Here is an 18,451-nt window from a genome sequence, read left to right on the forward strand (position 1 = left end):
ATGTGCTCCATATCCACCAAATGTGGTCTACCTTTGATTGTGGTAATGTTGAGCTTGTTTTCATTAAGTGATTATGAGAGGAGGCGACAGGTAATGAGAGACCGGATAGACTCCTGTGGGAGAAAAGCTTCCAATTAGACAGTGAACATCTTGTTCATCATTGGAAATATTTTCCAAAACTTCCGAAAATAAGTGATAAGTTGTGATATTGCAAGTCTTACAAAGATCGTTCAGATGACATCACAATCCTCCTTGGATCATGTCCTCCTCCATTTCTCTTCTCCAGCGCATCCACGTATACCTTCCCGATGCCAGTGGCGGTCAGCTTGGAGTTGGCAGATCTTTTCGCGTCCCTCTCTTCGTAAACCTCATGCTCATCTAGTTTTTGAACGCCGTCTATATCACCTTCCTCCATAAAATAGTGCATTTTTATCTCGTGACTATCCGCGGGGTTCATTTTGTCTTCGATGAATCTTCCATCCATTTTCTGCTGCTGAATCTTTTTCCTTTCCAGCGAGGACAATCGAAACGTCACGTCAGGGTGTTGGGATCGCAGACATTCCAGTTCCCGTTGCGTCTCCAGCTGCCTTCCGCGGGCTTGGGCCAACTGCTCCTTTAAAATCTTGCAATCTTCCTGCGAGTCGGTGAGGGCTTGTTCCGATTCCGTACGCATCCTGTCGGCCACGGAAACGGTCACCAGGAGATCCAATTGCAACTGCTGCCATTCTAGTTTATCGCTCTGAGGCAGATGATGGAAGTGTCATAATTTTACATAAAACTTACACCAGCTGAATTTATCATTGTGTGATAATGACTATAGGTGGTAAATAGACCTTTTTTCAGTCTGTATGACAAGTAAACAAAATCCACTTTTTACATAATCCAACTTGTGGACTGAGAAAAAGCGAGTGCACCTTAAAGGACAACCGACGTCTCCGGACAAGTTGTGTCCATTATTTGTAAAATGGCTTCAAATGACTTCTACTGAGCATATTTTACAAAGATTCCACCGCATATAGCTATATTTTACATTTTAAGACTCGCGCTGAATGTTTGATGTTTTTGAGTTGGTGACGAGTCCGTACGTGACGTCACTGAAGGAACGCCCCTGACCGAAAAAAAAACTCCGTGTTGATGGCGAAATTAGAAAGACAACACAAAAATAACACGATAGTGAATCGTTGTGTGCTACACCAAGACTACTATTTGATTCTAGTTGACACAAATTCCCAGCAGACAAATCAGCCCATTTCCAACAGAGCTTGGGCGCCATCTTGTGCATTTTCTGCGACGCTTTAGTGCAGTCCAGATGCCTCCAAATGACATGGAAGGACTTCTTTAATTGATTGCAAACATTTATGCTTTCCTCTTCAGAACGATTTGATTCATATTCATAACTGGATGAGTAACAAGAAAGCATCTTCTCCGAATCTGAAGCCATAGTTTTGATTCTAGAGCAAGGCAAGACGTCTTGGCGTGAACAAGGGGGCGGGACCTTCTGAAACTTGCCATTTCTGAGGTCATTTTGAAGTAGTTTTGGGACACTTTAACTCATTTTTATTGGTATTTTGCATTTGACTGCGTGTTTTGGGTATTTTAGATGCTATAAAACGTTTTTCTTTTGTTTGTTAGGAAACAAAAAAATGGTGTCGGTTGTCCTTTAAACAAAAAAATGCTATTGACAGAAGGCTTTAAATATGATTTTTTTTCCCCACTGGCTTTAACTCACGTTTAATGCATCTCGCATGCTGTTCACCTCCTCGGTCAGTTTGTCCCTCTCTGTTATTAGTTGTCTGACTAGCTCTGAGGATGGACAAAATGTAAAAAGTATGAAAGTAGACAAATCAGTGTCACAAAATATTTGCACTTTTGAATTTGCTGTTTTTTTCCACTCGGGACAAAGAAATGGTTAGGCTGATTTAACTCTCCTGTTGTCATCATTTTCTTGACACACCTTGTGTCCTTTGGGTCAAAATGACCCATCTTCATTAACCCCCCGCCCACCCAAATAAGCAGCTAACTCATTCACTGCCAGACGTGCAAAAATTTGTCCACACCAGTACCATGGTTTTTGTCATTGTCACTCGAATTCCCAGGACCCACAGAATATTGAGTTTTAGGACTACATAAACATTGAATGCAGCGTCAGAAACCTTAGACTACAGTTAATTCCTAAATGCTATGGGTATGGAGTTAGAAATGAGGGTGAAATGAGGGTGGCTCTCCAAAATACAATGCAATACATACATATTAGTTCATGTAGTGCTTTAACAACAGTTGAAGCTGGGACAAAGCGCTAACATGGAAAAAAGGGAAATGCTGTCCCCTTGTGGAAGGGAAAAAACATTGCCAGAGGCCACGGCCAGCGCTTTATTGGGACCCGAGCATGAAAAATAAAAAAAAATTCGGGCATGGCACTCTACGTCATATTTTCAATTCCCGAATTAATTTGTGATTGAGTGAATTAAATTTGTAAACACATTTTAATTTTGTTTGAAGAAACCAGCTGTTCTTCACCACAATATGTGATATAGGTCTTCCTCCTTACTGGGATTTGTACAGTTTAAAGAAAAGGAAAAATGTGTGCAAAAAGGATTTTTTTGTATATTTTTATTTTTTGCATTCCAATGACAACATTTTCTTTTTTACCCTACAATGAACAATTTAAAACAATATATTTACAAGAAAAATATGTAAAAAAAGTTAACCCATTCAAATACTTGCAGATGTAGCGCTAATTGTTTTGAGACACAACTAAAATGATTGAAACATTCTGTGGTGTGTAAAAAATCGTTATGACCTGAATTTCAACTTGATTTGTATCCTGGGTCATTTTGACCCGAATACCATCTTTGTACTTTTTTTTTTTGGTACAGCGTCGTTGGAAATTGGAATAAAAGCGAACTATCCATTTTCCTATTTAATCTAGGAAAAATCAAAATATTTCAAGTAAAAAAAATAGCATTTAGGGTATTTTGGGGGGCATTTTTAACGCAGTATTGGGTCATTTTGACCCGAAGATTACAGGCTGGTTAAGTCAAAAGGTAATGTTTTAACGCCATCTTGTGGTACATATGAGAAATTCTAATATTTGTTTTTTTTTACTCATTCATAACCATTCACAAATTTATCCGGGAATTGAAAATATGACGTAGAGCGGCATTCCCAAATTTGTTCAGGTTTTTTTCCATGCTTGGGTGCCGATTAAGCGCTGGCCATTGCATCTGGCAATGCTTTTTCTTTTCCACAAGGGGCAGGATTTCCCTTTTTTCCATGTTAGCGCCTTGTAACCAACTTGTTAAAGTGCTATATAAACCAATATGTATGTATTGCATTGTATTTTGGAGAGCCGCCCTCATTTCAAGCACATATAACTCCAGACCCAAATAATTAAGGAATTAACTCTTTTTTTCTGACGAAAGAACATAGTCTAAGTTTTCTGACGCTGCATGGAATGTTTATGTCGTCCTAAAACTCAACATTCTGTGGATCCTGCAATTTGAGTGAAAATGACAAAAACCCTGGCATAGGAGTGGACACATTTTTGCATATCGTCTGGCAGTGAATGAGTCAATTGAATTGACTTCCGCTTCAGCACATACACCCCCCCCAGGCCCAGAAAAGGGAAATATCATCAAATGAGCATCCCTAAAAGGAAACTTTTATCGAGATCGGGACATGGCCTACCTACAGCTTCTGCGGTGGCATCCGTGCCAAGTCTGAGGCCGCCTGAGGTGCGATGACGCTCCATCAGACCGAGCAGAGCCCGGCTCAGATCTTCCCCGGACCTCTCGGCCCGAGCCTGAGGCTCCAGTCCGCTGTCTCCCTCCTGCCAGCTCTGCTCCGAAGGACATTCCCTGGACGTATGTAGCGATGTCAGGCCTCGCAGACTGACATCCAGGGCCTCGTCTTGGCCACTCACATTGGGAGATTTGACAGTGTCTACGCTTAGAATGGCCCATTCGGAGGGAGGAGACATCTTCTGCGACAGGTCTGTGACTGCCAAGGTAGTGGCTAGGGAGTTGTGTGAGGGCCTTTTGAGCGAGGGCGTCGGCGTCCGGTAAGAGGAGCTTTTGGAGGATATGGCCATGGCCATTAGATCTGCCTCAGAGGGCGGGAAGAAGTCGAAAGGGGAACCTGAGTGCAGGAAAAGAAATTGCTGTGAAATGGTCTGAAGCAAAGCAGTTTTGCTTTTTTTGTCTTGTGAAAGCTACGTCTATTAAACCAGGAGGTTGTTTTCAAAATAATTGCTGAGAGCCGAATGATTGTTCAGAATCAGAATCAGAATCAGAATCATCTTTATTGCCAAGTATGTAGGACACACAAGGAATTTGTTTCGCTGCACTAGTATCGTTGTCAAAAAAACTGCTAAGTGGCACTATACAGTTCCATTTTGGCTACTGTTGCAACATTTCATATAATAATAATAATAATAATAATAATAATAACAACACATTACATTTAAAAGCACCTTTCAAATCCGTCAAGGACACTCTACAGACTGTAGAGTGCTGTAGAGTCTACAGCAATAATAATAACAATATTATTATTATTATTAATAATAATAATACTAATACTACTACTACTAATAATAATAATAATAATAATAAATTTCATTTATAAGCAGCTTTCAAGAAGCTCACTGACACTACAGCAGCTATAGTAATAATAATAATAATAATAATAATAATAATAATTTCAATAATAATAAACATCATTTTTATTTAAATTTACAATATATAATAATTTCATTAAAAATGAAACTGGGGGAAAAGGTGGACGATGCCCAAGTGACATCCGCGAATGTAAACGACACAGACCATATTTCCCTTCATAATATCAATGACTAAAAATGACAGGCAAGCATATACTAATAAATGTAATTTATAAGCGCCTTTCAACACTCAAGGACACTCTACAGTAATAATAATAATAATAATGATACATTTGTTTTTTATTTAAACATAATATATAATTTATAATAATGTCATTTAAAATCATACTGGGGAAAAAAGGTGGACGATGACTATGTGACATCCGCACATGTAAATTACATCAATACAGACTATTTTTCCCCTTAATAATATACATGATTAAAAATGACAACTAAGCATATAAACACAGAGTGCATTCGTTTTTCATTAGTTGCACAACATAAACTGGATGAAATAATCGAGCAGGGAAGCTACAATGCTTTTAAGACAAAGTGTGATTTTTTTTAAACATTGTGTATGTAACCTAGTTTATCATTTGGGAGAAAATAAGACAAGGGGGTGTTGTGTTACTTTACTGTTGTGTACTATGCACCTGCTGAGGAGCGGTAGTTCATATTCCCCATTGTGAAACAGGGCTTGAGGAAGTTGTCTGCACAAGAGAAAATCTAAAATGAAAAAAGAAACAAGAGATTGAGCAGCATACACACTGATTGTTGCTCTCTCGGGTTTAAAAACACGCTAGCTATTCAGCAAACCCAATACAACATTTGGCATTTTTAACGACATGGTTGCCGTTAAAATAGACAGTCTTGAAAACAAATGTCCATCAATCATCCAATCAATTCACAATGTCCTTGATTGACCTCATAGTGTGACGTTGATGACACATTAAAGACGATGACGCGTGTCAGCTGCGATGACGCGCCGGTGCGCGAACGGCTCCTTTTCAAAACCAGTTGAGTCTTTTGCAGAAAGCTTGCATCAAACGTGAACATTTGCATGCTACGTAGACCACTAACGTGTCGTTCCCTCAACTCCTGAAGCAGATTTGAGTGATTCGAGACTTTGGCACGAGCGTACCTGGTAGCGTAAGCGTTTCACTTCTTGGGCCGGCTGCAGAGAGAGTCCACGCCTGCGGATCGCAGCCACCGCCCCCCTCCTCGCAAAGTCACGCGAATGACGTGTGTCCTAATTCTAATGTGCAGAGCTTTATAGAGACGCGGGACGCGGGCGCCCCCCGAAGTGCATTCGGGTTGTTGTTAGCTGCACCCCAACATTCTGCTGCTCTTTGGTGCGTCAAAACAGAGGGAGGGGAGGGACTCCGACTGGCGCAGCAGCTGCAGATGGAAATGGAATGGACTTATGTCAAAGTTTGATGGCATAACTATTATGGAAGTATGAATAAATAAATGCACAATATTGCATTGTTTTTTTAAACAAGATACCGTATTCTAAGAATAATAAAAATGTCAGAAGACTGAGGTGTATACTGTTACTGTGCCAAAATGTTTCATAAAAAAAACTACATAGTGCAAGTATAGGAAAAAAAAGCATATTGATATATGTAACTATGTATAAGCCAACCACAAGTCTGAAAAACGCTACTTCAGGGAATTTTTGGAGCACAACAGTGAATGGGGGTTAAAAAGAAAAAAAATGTGTTTTTCCATGACGGTTTGGTTCGGGGCCGCTACAAAAATTGGCAATAATAATAATAATAATAATAATAATAATAATAATAATAATGCATTTCATTTCTAAGCGGCTTTCAAAACTCTCAAGGTCACTTTACAGTCACAGAATATTTTTTTTTCTCTGTGAGCAGCGGCAGCCACACGCGCCAGCGTTGACTCAACCCAGAATAACTAAAATAGATAGAAAGCTAGTTTTTGCTTTTTTCAATGTTGCTGTGCTGATGACCATTTTGTGTTTGGGAGCCTTTTACTGTGCTAGTTGCTTGTTCTGTAGCCACAAAAGTACACAAGTCTTCTTGTGCCGGTCCCAAGCCCGGATAAATACATAGGGCTGTGTCAGGAAGGGCACCCGACGTAAAAGCTTGACCAATACAAACATGTGAATCAAACCTCTGAAGATGGATGATAGAGTGTTTATGCACATTAGTAAACATATTACGTTATTTCATGTTTAGATTAAGTAAACATATGTTTTTTCATGTCTAGCTTAGTATATATTATGAATTGTGCACGTTTAATTTCAGTCTAATTTAGTTAAATAAAACTATCAGTCTTATTAGTACAATAGTCGTGGAGAAAAAGCAACAGCTCCAACTTCAATCTGAGACCCGCCCAACACTGAATTGCTCGTAACCGATTGGACGGGAAAGGTCGACTTGTTCGCAACTGATTGGACAACAGATCGCCACTCTGTATGTTTAAAAACTTGTCAGAGCGGGAGCTCGTTCTTTTCTTTTGCTCTTTTGCTTTTCTCTTTGTTCTTTGTGCTCTTGTGCTCATGTCTTCGTCCCACCGAGACGAGAAGTGCTTTCTCTGTCTCATTAGAATAAAGTAGTTTTTTGTCCACCATCTATTGTACTTGCTGATATTTTTATCAAGTGAACTCCAGACAATGCGCGAACCAGGAAAGACAAACGAAGTTTTAACCGGACATTAATTGGTGCCAAGAAACCCGTGCCAAGTCAATCAGTCTCTGCTCGAGGACCACATTGGGTGACCAGTCAAAGCGAGACGGGAGCTAAAGAAGCTCCTGGTGATTGACCCGTTTTATGATTTTTTGACGGGAGACCCGCATTGAGATGCGCGTCAAATCTGCTCTTTGATTGGGGCGACCTACGGAAGATACAAAGATTTTTTTCGTTCTTCACTGAAGCCTGTTCGCGAAATCCTCCACGCGAGAGACGGAAAGAATCACAACTTTCTGGTGGCGTTGTGGCTCCTCGCGTTCTGGCTGAAGGACTACACGGCAGCATTCAAAAGTTCACTAAGTAAGTAGCGCGCTAGCTAGCAGCCATTGTTTGAATGCATTGTGAGACCTCCTGGCCAGAGAGTCTCTTTTCCACTTGACTCACGTACGGACCGGTGTGAAGCGATTTTCGTTAGGCAAGGTGGCCAAATGAGAATACGTGTGCCGGTGGAGGAGTGCATATTAAGGTGCACGCAATATCCACACGCCGAATTGTGAATCGGAAGTTTTCCAGCGAAAGAATATTGTTCACAAGGTGGTGATAGCTGGGATTCAGTTTGTGTGGTGGACCGCTTTTATTCTGAAGAGCGGAAGTGTTTTAGGGCAGCTGCTATTGTACTGAGTCGAGAGGAAAGAAATAAGATCAAAAATACATTCTTAACTTGGTTTGTCTATGCTAGCATCGTGGCACAGAGAAAGTTCTTTGTCTCGGAGAGAAAAAAGGGTGGGGGCGAAGTCATTTGAGCCGTTGGTGTGTGTGTGTGTGCGTGTGTGCGTAAGAGCATTCCTTGTGTGTGTGCGTGAACGCGCATCCTGGCTGAGGATTGGCGCGAATCACGCCCTTTGTTCTTGGGTTTGAATCAACATCGCGAGGTGTGCTTCCTTTCTTGTGATAGCTAAAGAAGGAATTTGTTGTTGCAATCGTGAAAATGGGTGCTATTTTTTCTAAAAAGACCCCAATTCATAGGGACGTAGAGTTTATGTCCAAAAAGTTCCCAGGTAGCGAACTTTATTGCAAGAAATGGATGGACTGTAGTACGTTCTCTGGTTCTTTGCAACTCCAGCCTTTGACGGAAGTCTTGTTTCGATTGAAACTTCAGGAAGCATCCGCGATGAAAAAATCTCTTGGAAAGATACGTGCCGAGATAATTGCCTGCGAAGCTTGGATTGCGCAAGCAAAAATCAGAGAGAGAGAAATGGAAGCCAAACGGATGAAAAAAGAGGAGAAAGCGATAGTTGCAATGTCTTCCAAAGTGGGCTCTGACGATGAAACTGTGGCTTCGTCTGTTGCACGTCCCAATGAAAAGTTGGTGGAAAATGGAAAGCAGCCATTGTTTCAATCCCCAGGGCTCCCCCACGGGAGGCGAGGGGGAGAGGCGGGGGGCTGCCCCGTCGAGGCGCCACGACCCCCCTTCTCCTCCGCGGAGCTGAAGAAGGGGGAGGACGCCATTTGTTCAACCCCTGTGGGGCGGGTGGGCCCCCCTGGGTGCGCCCCCCAGGTGATGACTCCAAATGTCTGTTGGGCAGACCAGCAGAATGGAGCGCTTATGACCCCTACTGGAGGAATACGAGGATTACAACCTGAGATGGCAAATCAGATTGCCGCTGATTGTGTCTCTTCGCGTACGAGGAGCAAAGCAAATTGTTCTGGACAATTGTATCCGTTTGAAGAGTTGAATGGAATTGAAATGAATAATGGAAGCGACTGTGACGCTTTGCCACTCATTCAGGTAGCAAATCCTAATTCTTCAAGCATACATGATCAAACTATCTTGGTTTATCGGCCATGGGGCGACAGTGATGTTGCAGAGGCGTGTAAAGGACTAGGTGATGTTGTTGAAAATGCAGAAAGTTGGACTGAGAATTTTGAGGAATTATGTGCTTCTTATCAGTTGAATGGACAAGAAACACTTAAGGTTTCCAGGAGATGCTTGGGACACCATTGGAATCGGGTGAAAGGTGACTTTACTGGGAAAACATCGATGGGAACAAATATGACGTACGAGGAAGCGTCAACCCAACGAAGATTGGTTTGTGAAAACATCCGAACATTATGGAAGAAAACACCAAACTTTGGCTTGATTCAGAATTGTAGACAGTTACGTGGGGAAGATATTAACATTTTTCGGGGACGCTTGGAAAATGTTTTTCGAAACCACTGCTGTATTCCTGAATCTGCTGATGAGAATTCCATATATGTCAACCAATTCAAGCAAACATTTTTGCAGAATTTGACGCCGGAAATTGGAGATTTCATTCGCAAACATTATGTCCAACACCGGACTGGAAGGTTGGTTGATCTCATGGAATGGGCAATACACGCCCAAGAAGTGGTGAGAAAAAAGTGGGGAAATGGTGCAGATTCGCCGATGGAACATGTGATGGCATCTACCATGGGTAACATAATGGAGAACGTGTTATACCAGGATCGGATGAAGAGACGGATGCCGCACAATGATCGATGCTACAGTTGTGGCAGTGTAGGGCATATGGCTCGCCACTGCAAAAAGAAACCTATACCGAAAAGGAAACATGGGAAATCTTACAGACCTCCACCATATAATACGCGATATGGTGAAGGACATAAAACAAAACATTCAGATTGACGCGAGGAACCCCATTTCAACACTGATGACAACAGTCACAACAGTGAGGAATGGGAATCAATAAAACCAGTTGAAATCTTGGATTTGACTAATGTGTTTGCCTTAACCTTACCGGAAAACGAAAAACCTTATTATTGGCTAAAAATCGGGAAAAAGGATGTCAAATTTCTTTGCGATAGTGGTGCATGCAGATCAGTGTTAAGAGACACCATTCCAGGTGTCACTCCGAGTCGACAACAAATTTCTGTGGTATCTGCAGATGGGAAAGTGACATTGTTACCGATTTCCAAACCAATAAAAATTTTAGATGAGGGACTAAGTCCATACAAGGTCACTATGGTCTTGAGTGGAGAGTGTCCTATAAATTTGTTGGGGAGAGACCTGTTACAAAAATTGCAAATAGCGTTAATACCAACAGAAGAAGGGTATAAACCCAAAAAAGTGAATTTTCTGGAGTCCTTCGTAGTTGACGCTATGGGGGACCCAGTAAAGGTCGATTCACTAGAATTATGACTGATGGCCACTTTAGGGGCGGAGGACTTTCCAGACGTCCCTGCCACCCTTTGGTCATCGGGAAAAACTGATGTGGGCTTACTTAAAACAGCGAAACCAGTTGAAGTATTGCCTAAAACGACTTATCGACCAAGACTTAAACAATATCCATTAAAACAGGACGCTATTATTGGCATCACCCCTGTAATACGGGATATGGTGAAAGCTGGTATTTTGATTGAAGACCCAACTTGTGAATGTAATACACCGATATTTCCTGTTAAAAAAGTGGAATCTGGAGTTTGGAGAATGGTGCATGATTTACGACAGGTAAATAAATCCATACAATCACATGCTCCGTGTGTGCCAGACCCGCACACATTATTGAACAGTTTAAAACCTGACAAAAAATGGTTTACAGTGATTGATTTGAGCAATGCCTTTTTCTCCATTCCGTTACACAAAAATTCACGTCATTGGTTCGGATTTACATTTAATGGGAAAAAATATACATATACAAGATTACCACAAGGGTTTACAGATAGTCCTACAATTTTTTCACAGGAAATGTCTTCGTGTATTGCTGATTTTAAACATCCTGAATCTTCTCAGATTCTTTTGTATGTTGACGACATCTTAATTGCTTCACCGACTGAAGATGAGAACAAGACTGTATCAATAGCTTTGTTCCAATATTTAGCGAATACAGGTAACAAAGCTTCTTTGGATAAATTGCAGTTCTGTCAACAAGAAGTAGTTTTCTTAGGACATCTTTTGTCAAGAAAGGGAAGAGAGTTGACAACTAAGAGAAAACAGACAATTTTGCAGGTTCCTCGACCTAAGACGAAAAAACAGATGATGACGTTTTTGGGACTGTGCAATTATTGCAGAACTTGGATTCCGCATTATGCACAAGTTACCCAACCATTATTGACACTTATATACCAAGACGAAATGGCACTGAAAGACTCTATTCAGTGGACCGAAGAGGGCAGTAAAGCATTTACAGAATTAACAAATTTGATAGCAAACACTAGCGTCTTAGCTTTACCTGACTATGACAAACCTTTTGTTCAAACAGTTGACTGCAAAGACAAATACATGACTTCAGTCCTGTTACAAAAGCATGGACAAAAGCTGAGACCAGTTGCATTTTATTCTAAAAGAATGAATCAGATCCAGGCGCTTTGTTGGCAAAATGGTTGTGTGAAATGTTGTACAACAACAAAGAGGTCCACAGCACATGTACTGCCGCAGTCCTGTGTTCCCTTTGCAGGAACAGAGAGGCTGCTGGGCTCCCCGAAGGCGCTGATCAAGGTCTGCACCAAAGTCGGAGGGGCCATTCACCGTGCTGATAACCACGCCAACTGCCATCAAAATCGCCGAGAGGTCCACCTGGGTGCATCAAAGCCACTGCAAAATCGTTCACCAACCAGATCCGGAGCAGGTGGAAGAGAGACGGAGCCAAACCACTCAATAGCCATGGGTTTGGTCCACATCATCTTGCTGTATGAATTAGTGGAGGCAATCCAGATGACGCACGTAAAGCCTCCCTTTCCATCAGCCTGCCAAACTCCACCATTGCAACCAACGATGACAGAAAAGTGCCCTAGCATGGCACATCCTGTAGCCTGCTTGCCACTAGAAGATGCAGGAATCATCTCATTTCCTCTTAACATCCTCAGGAACGAAGCACGACAAACGGGAAGTGATTACCCTCATGGTTCTTGGTACGCTCGTATCAAGTCAGGGAAGACTTGGACCACTGGTTGGGACTCAGTTGTGGTCCATTCTGAGCCCAAAACAAAATGGGTTCAAAATAGCTGTGCCCAAGAAGCAAAACGAATTGTCAGAAAGATAACTCAAGGGAACTGGTTAGGAACTGGAACTGGCACAATGACAGATATCCAACTCGTTATCGTAACCCACAAGGTTGCGGGATGCATGGACTTGAGACTCTGTCCTGATTTTCGTGAACATCACACTGGTTTTCCTGTAACTATATGCATGTTGTCATCTTTGACAACACCAGTCGTGACATCGCCTTTCCAGCGCAAACCACACATCAAACCGACAGCCTGGATGGAAACACCTGACAAAAAAGCCCAAAATTCAGATGTCATGGACGCATTATATCAACCATTTGCAGGAGAAAAACATGACTGGAATCCGTTATTATCAAACACGTGGTATCGTTATGCTACATTAATTGCTAAACAAAATAGGAAAAGTAATTGCTTTGTTTGTTCTTTTATGCCACATTCTGTAACGCAACAAAGAGTGCATTCAAAGGTATTTGGAGATAAAATGGCTCGAGCTGCGTATATGTTAATATCTTCGCATAAACCTGATCAACATTTTCCAGTTCTTCGCAATGCTTCGAGAGGAGAGATTGTTCCAAGTTTGGATACCATTTTGGAAACTGAAAATCAGGTTATGACCGAGAGCGGATTGCGATTACCAGTATGCGTTGCAATGTACGGTACAGGTCAAAATCTAGGTTTTATAGATGAGAATAGATGTTTATACGTGCTACCGTTAAACACCAATGTCACCATTTTACCTGTATCTTCACATCTTTGGTGGTTATGTGGTTGGAAAGTATATTCTTTTATTCCTCCGAAAGCCTACGGTATGTGCGCACCTGTTACTGTGACTGACAATACTTTCATCGTTACCAGTCGTCCAGCACACCATCATGTGAAAAGAAGAGTGTCGTTTAAGCCCCACGATTCGATCTGGGGAACTGATGTTCCAGAACAATTCAAACACCATAGCACGGGAAGTAAGGTAATGTTAGCTCTTTTTCCACAAATTGGAGTAGCTAAAAACATGCTACGAATTGAAACAATTGACTACAGGTTTCAAGTGTTTGTAAACGCCAGTTTGGAAGTAGATGGAATGCAAAACACTGAAATTGCAGCAATTAGACAAATGGTGCTGCAAAATAGAATGGTTTTGGACCTTTTGACCGCGCCACAAGGGGGCGTCTGTGCTATGGTGGGTGATACTTGTTGTACGTACATACCCGAAGAAGCGAATTCCATAAACATGACTGATGCTCTGTCTGTTGTCAGGGATCTCAGAGATGCCATGGCCAAAGATCACCGGCCTGATCAACCGTGGATCTTTGACGGGCTCTTTGGGGGCTCTTGGTATAAGACTTTGCTCAGAATGTTTATCCCATTCGCAATTGTGATTGTACTTATTTTCTTAGTCATTGGTTGTATTATTCCATGCTTAAGAACAATGCTAATGAATATGATAACTAATTCCCAGGTGAATTACGCAAAGGTTTTGTATCAACAAATGCGTGAAGGGGACCCAGTGTTGTAGCTAGGGATAGTACACCATGGCCAGAGAGTGGTTGCTCCAAAGAACAAAAGCAAAAAAAGAAAACGGAGAGCCGAGAAGGAGTTTTCCTCATTAAAAACCCTCAAAAATGGAGAGGTTATATATCACAGCAGCAAAATTGTGATAGAGGTTTTTCGCCTTCTCCATGGTAAGTTAAATAATATTAGACGTTGGATAGATGAGATTAGAATGGTTCCCTGTGCAATTAGTATGACGTGCATGCATGAAATCTTTTGGAAATGTATGAACTGATGTTTAAATGTACAACAGGAGGGAATGATAGAGTGTTTATGCACATTAGTAAACATATTACGTTATTTCATGTTTAGATTAAGTAAACATATGTTTTTTCATGTCTAGCTTAGTATATATTATGAATTGTGCACGTTTAATTTCAGTCTAATTTAGTTAAATAAAACTATCAGTCTTATTAGTACAATAGTCGTGGAGAAAAAGCAACAGCTCCAACTTCAATCTGAGACCCGCCCAACACTGAATTGCTCGTAACCGATTGGACGGGAAAGGTCGACTTGTTCGCAACTGATTGGACAACAGATCGCCACTCTGTATGTTTAAAAACTTGTCAGAGCGGGAGCTCGTTCTTTTCTTTTGCTCTTTTGCTTTTCTCTTTGTTCTTTGTGCTCTTGTGCTCATGTCTTCGTCCCACCGAGACGAGAAGTGCTTTCTCTGTCTCATTAGAATAAAGTAGTTTTTTGTCCACCATCTATTGTACTTGCTGATATTTTTATCAAGTGAACTCCAGACAATGTGCGAACCAGGAAAGACAAACGAAGTTTTAACCGGACAATGGAGGACACTGATTCGCTGTGGCGACCCCTTGAAGGGAAAAGCCGAAAGGAAAAGAAGACGAATGGAAAGTTAGGACGGCGGAAAAAACAATTGGCACCGCCCTACCCACTCTGGACAATCAAGAGCGCAGAAAATCCTATTGGACCCTCCGAATCCCGCCCACCACCTTTTCCATCGACTCCCCTCAGGCAGGCGATACCGAATAATAATCATTGTAGCTCCAGCTCTGTACTCACTTGAACCACTCACTGCCTGCTTTATTCTTTGAAAAAATAATCTACAAATACCAGTATACAGACTTTTTTTAATATCTGTGATGAGGTCCATAGATTCATCAGCGTTAAAATGCCTATTGTATACATGCTAATTTATATAAGTATATAAATAATAGTTCTTGAATGGCAAACATTGCAATAATGGAGGTTGGAGTTGAAAACACGTGTCAATGGCCAAAATAGCAGTCTGACAAATTTGTGTTAAATTTTGGGATTGTGTTAGTGCACATTAAAAATATTTCAAATACAGTTCTATCCAAATTGGGTGAATGTGGCTCATATTTCACATCAAAATGACTTTCATATTCAGAGAGATTTTAACTGCCATTTACTGCCATTTTCAAATTTATTTGGGAATTGAAAATTGGACATAGAGCGCCACTCCCGAATTGGTTCGGGTGTTGTATTTTATTTTATTTTATTTTTTGGTGGGTGCTGATAAAGCTATTGCCAGACATCTGGACATGTTTTTTTCCATTCCACAAGGGGGCAGAATTTCTCTTTTTTTTTCATATTAGCACTTTGTTCCAGCTTCAGCTCTTGTTAAAGCGCTATATAAACCAATATGTATGTATTGTATTGTATTTGGGACAGCCACCCTCATTTGAAGCTCATATAAGTCCAGACCCATATAATTTAGGAATTAAGTATTTTGTTCTGATGAAAGAAGAGAGTCGAAGGTTTCTTACGCTACATTGAATGTTTATGTAGTCGTAAAGCTCAATATCTTGTGGGTCCTGGAATTTTAGTGAAAGTAACAAAAACCCTGGGACTGGAGTGGCCGCATTTTTGCACATCATCGGGCAGCGAATGAGTTAAAAAATGTCTCTATTAATAGAAGTAGCAAAGAAGTTGTGACCGCATCACAACATCCTCACAAGTGTGGTTGGGGCAGGGGGAGGGTTGTGGGGAAAAATGGCGTCAGATGCGGACGAGACACTACATCTGGGCGAGCGTTGCACACGTCCATGCACGCTGATGCCACAAGACCCCTCGGCTCCTCCGTGTGGACACCACGGTGGGAAATCACAGGCATGTTCCCACGGGGATAACTAAGCTCATCACAAACACAGCCAGGGGGGCGTGTTGGAGACATGATCGCCACCAGTGGAAAAGCCTTGTGAGGAAGTGACCTTCGCCGCCGCGAATGGAACATGTCAGCCCTGAAGAAGGTAACACCTAAGCATGCATTTGTTGTTGTTCCGGCCATTAGATCATGGGGGCATGTACACCAGGGAAGGTGGGAGGGGTATAAAGTTGTGTAGAATCTGGATATGTCACTGTGAGGTGTGCGTTTACGTTTCTGGGTGTGTAAATGAACGGGAACCAGTTCAATCACATGAAGTAGACTAGTTCTGCATCTTCACTTTCAATATACAAAGGAGTGACTCAGCAGTATTGAACTCGTGTACCTGCATCTTTGTGTCACAGGTGTTACCATGGTTACGAAAGACTCAGTGCTGCCTTTACTCGGACAAAGATAAGGGTAGGTAAGGCAGTGTTTCTTCCAGCATTGCAGTCTTGATACATTTGTTTACAAATTCATTATGTACGGTGCCAATATGCTGTTTGTTTTTATTTTTTTATAAAACAGTCTTGGACAAATGCTGCATATATGATGTATGTATTTGGGATTTTGTGCATATTGCATTTTTGACCATCTTTGTGGATATTATGGGACATTTTTAAACCCAGCCTGACCCTAACAGGCCATGAAGAATCTATGACGCTGACCTCATTACAACCTATAAGGGTGTTTGGCTGTTGTGGTCCACTGAGACTACCCAAAAAAAATACCACAAAACAGTGATTATTATTATATTATTTAGTAATAACACTAATAACAATAACAATAAAATAATACTAATACTACTAATACTAATTATTATTATAAATTATTAATCAGAATATTTTTGGCAAATCTCTTATGACAAGCAAGTCACAATAATAATAATCGTTTTGATTATTCTATAATAATAATAATAAGCAATAATAATAATAATAATAATAATAGTGTATTATTATTATTATGATTCTATAATAATAATTTATTATGGCATAATAATAATTTACAATAATGATAATAATACTTTATTATTCCATAATAATACAAATTTATTATTATTATTACTAAAGAATAATAATATTTTATTATAGAATCATAATAATAAATTGCAATGATACTTTATTATTATTATTATAATTATTATGATGAGGATGATTATTATTATGATTTTAGTGACTTCCCTGTCATGAGACACGTGCCAAAAATACTGAACAGGTATTCGGATTACTGCATAGAATGTAGATGTATACATTCTATGCAGTCCCCACAGTCAACCACAACCACGTAGGAAACGCCACTAGGTGGAAGTGTTTTCTCTCATAATAGCATAGCTGCCTATACGAGCTATCATATTAAGTATCGTAATGACAGAGTTCTATTTGGAACTGATACAAATTGGGATTGGATTGGAATAGCCATTATTAGTCTCTCAGTAGAGAAATTTACATTTCACAGCAGTAAAGTGATGAAAGGAAGAGGAAAGGAAGGGAAGAAGTAGAAAAACAAAATACAGGAGCTGCTGTACAACCAGCAACTCATGCGGCGCCATCTTGAAGTCAAAACAACAACAAAAATAAATACATAAATGCATAAATTGTGGGACACAACACAAAAGACACAGTCATTCAATCTTATGCACTTTCTGCAACCTCTTTGTTGCATGAAGCAAGCAGCAGTTTGTGCTCCACTGATTGCTGTGCAAGTATGATCCATGGTCATGAGCTGGACTCTGTAACAACTACTCAATCTCTGTCAACGGTTAAGTGTCATTCCATGGAATTGAATGATTGAATTGGTACATATGTGCAAAAACAAGTGCAGAGATGGGAGTGTTTGTGTGTGCGTGCGCATGCGTGCAGATAGCAGAAAATGCTGTTCTTCCACATTTGCGTTTATCTGCTCAATGAGTGACACCTTTTCAACATATGCAGATGGTTGTGTGCCAAGTTGTACGAGTTTTTCAAACAACTTTATAAGAGGATGGCTACGCTTAAACACACATGCATGCTCTGCCCAGCACCATCATCTAGTCATTCTTATGCCCTCAATATGCCCAGTCATTTTCCAAACTTTAACAATAAATTCCACCCCCCCCCCCTTACTTCATCAGCCTCTTTATATGCCCTGCAGCGTAACAGAGCTTTTGGGGGTCAAAAGGCAATGTTAAAATGGAACAAATATCTTTTTGGATTGATTTTAGACCCTGAGCGCAGCTCATTGGGATTCTGATTGAGTGCAGGTGGCACTCAAGAGAAATGCGAGTGCAGTTGTTTTGATAGGGGGGTGGGCGGTGGGGAACGGAGGAGGATGGGTCATGTAAACGACAGCAGATCGAAGAAACAAGGACAACACAAGGCCGACAGAGAAATGAGAATTTGGCATAAATGGAATCAATATTTGAAATAAATAAATAAATACATACATACATAAATAAGTAAATAAAAATAATGGTTGGCAACATTTTCCATCTTT

At 40.7% G+C, this 18,451-nt stretch overlaps 2 protein-coding genes across 10 annotated transcripts in view; one reads left to right on the forward strand and one right to left on the reverse strand.

Annotated features, from left to right (window-relative positions):
• LOC148883931 (uncharacterized) overlaps window positions 1-18,451 on the reverse strand; it is a 62,449-nt gene that overhangs the window by 2,282 nt on the left and 41,716 nt on the right. For 2 of the 5 annotated variants that reach the window (XR_016118430.1, XM_089021670.1), the window contains exons 2-7: window positions 5,796-6,052; window positions 5,308-5,380; window positions 3,688-4,137; window positions 1,730-1,803; window positions 222-739; window positions 32-113 (exon numbers count right to left, since the gene is read on the reverse strand). Coding sequence is in view for 4 of the 5 variants with exons in the window: in XM_089021670.1 (XP_088877796.1) it covers window positions 32-113; window positions 222-739; window positions 1,730-1,803; window positions 3,688-4,137; window positions 5,308-5,338 (1,155 nt within the window). In the remaining variant the exon portion in view is untranslated. Of the gene's footprint in view, window positions 1-31; window positions 114-221; window positions 740-1,729; window positions 1,804-3,687; window positions 4,138-5,307; window positions 5,381-5,578; window positions 5,697-5,795; window positions 6,053-18,451 lie in introns of those variants that run through there. The other 3 variants (XM_089021673.1, XM_089021672.1, XM_089021671.1) reach the window with 3 other exon arrangements.
• The window catches only part of dlgap2b (DLG associated protein 2b), a 49,650-nt gene continuing 47,155 nt past the window's right edge, over window positions 15,957-18,451 (forward strand). For 2 of the 5 annotated variants that reach the window (XM_089021663.1, XM_089021664.1), the window contains exons 1-2: window positions 15,963-16,085; window positions 16,345-16,399. In XM_089021663.1, the coding sequence (XP_088877789.1) occupies window positions 16,068-16,085; window positions 16,345-16,399 (73 nt within the window). In that variant the 5' untranslated portion in view covers window positions 15,963-16,067. Of the gene's footprint in view, window positions 16,086-16,344; window positions 16,400-18,451 lie in introns of all 5 variants that reach the window. The other 3 variants (XM_089021669.1, XM_089021668.1, XM_089021665.1) reach the window with 3 other exon arrangements.

Source organism: Hippocampus bargibanti, linkage group LG19, assembly GCF_051943395.1.
Source record: "Hippocampus bargibanti isolate YZ-2025 linkage group LG19, ASM5194339v1, whole genome shotgun sequence".
NCBI classification, from domain to species: domain Eukaryota; kingdom Metazoa; phylum Chordata; class Actinopteri; order Syngnathiformes; family Syngnathidae; genus Hippocampus; species Hippocampus bargibanti.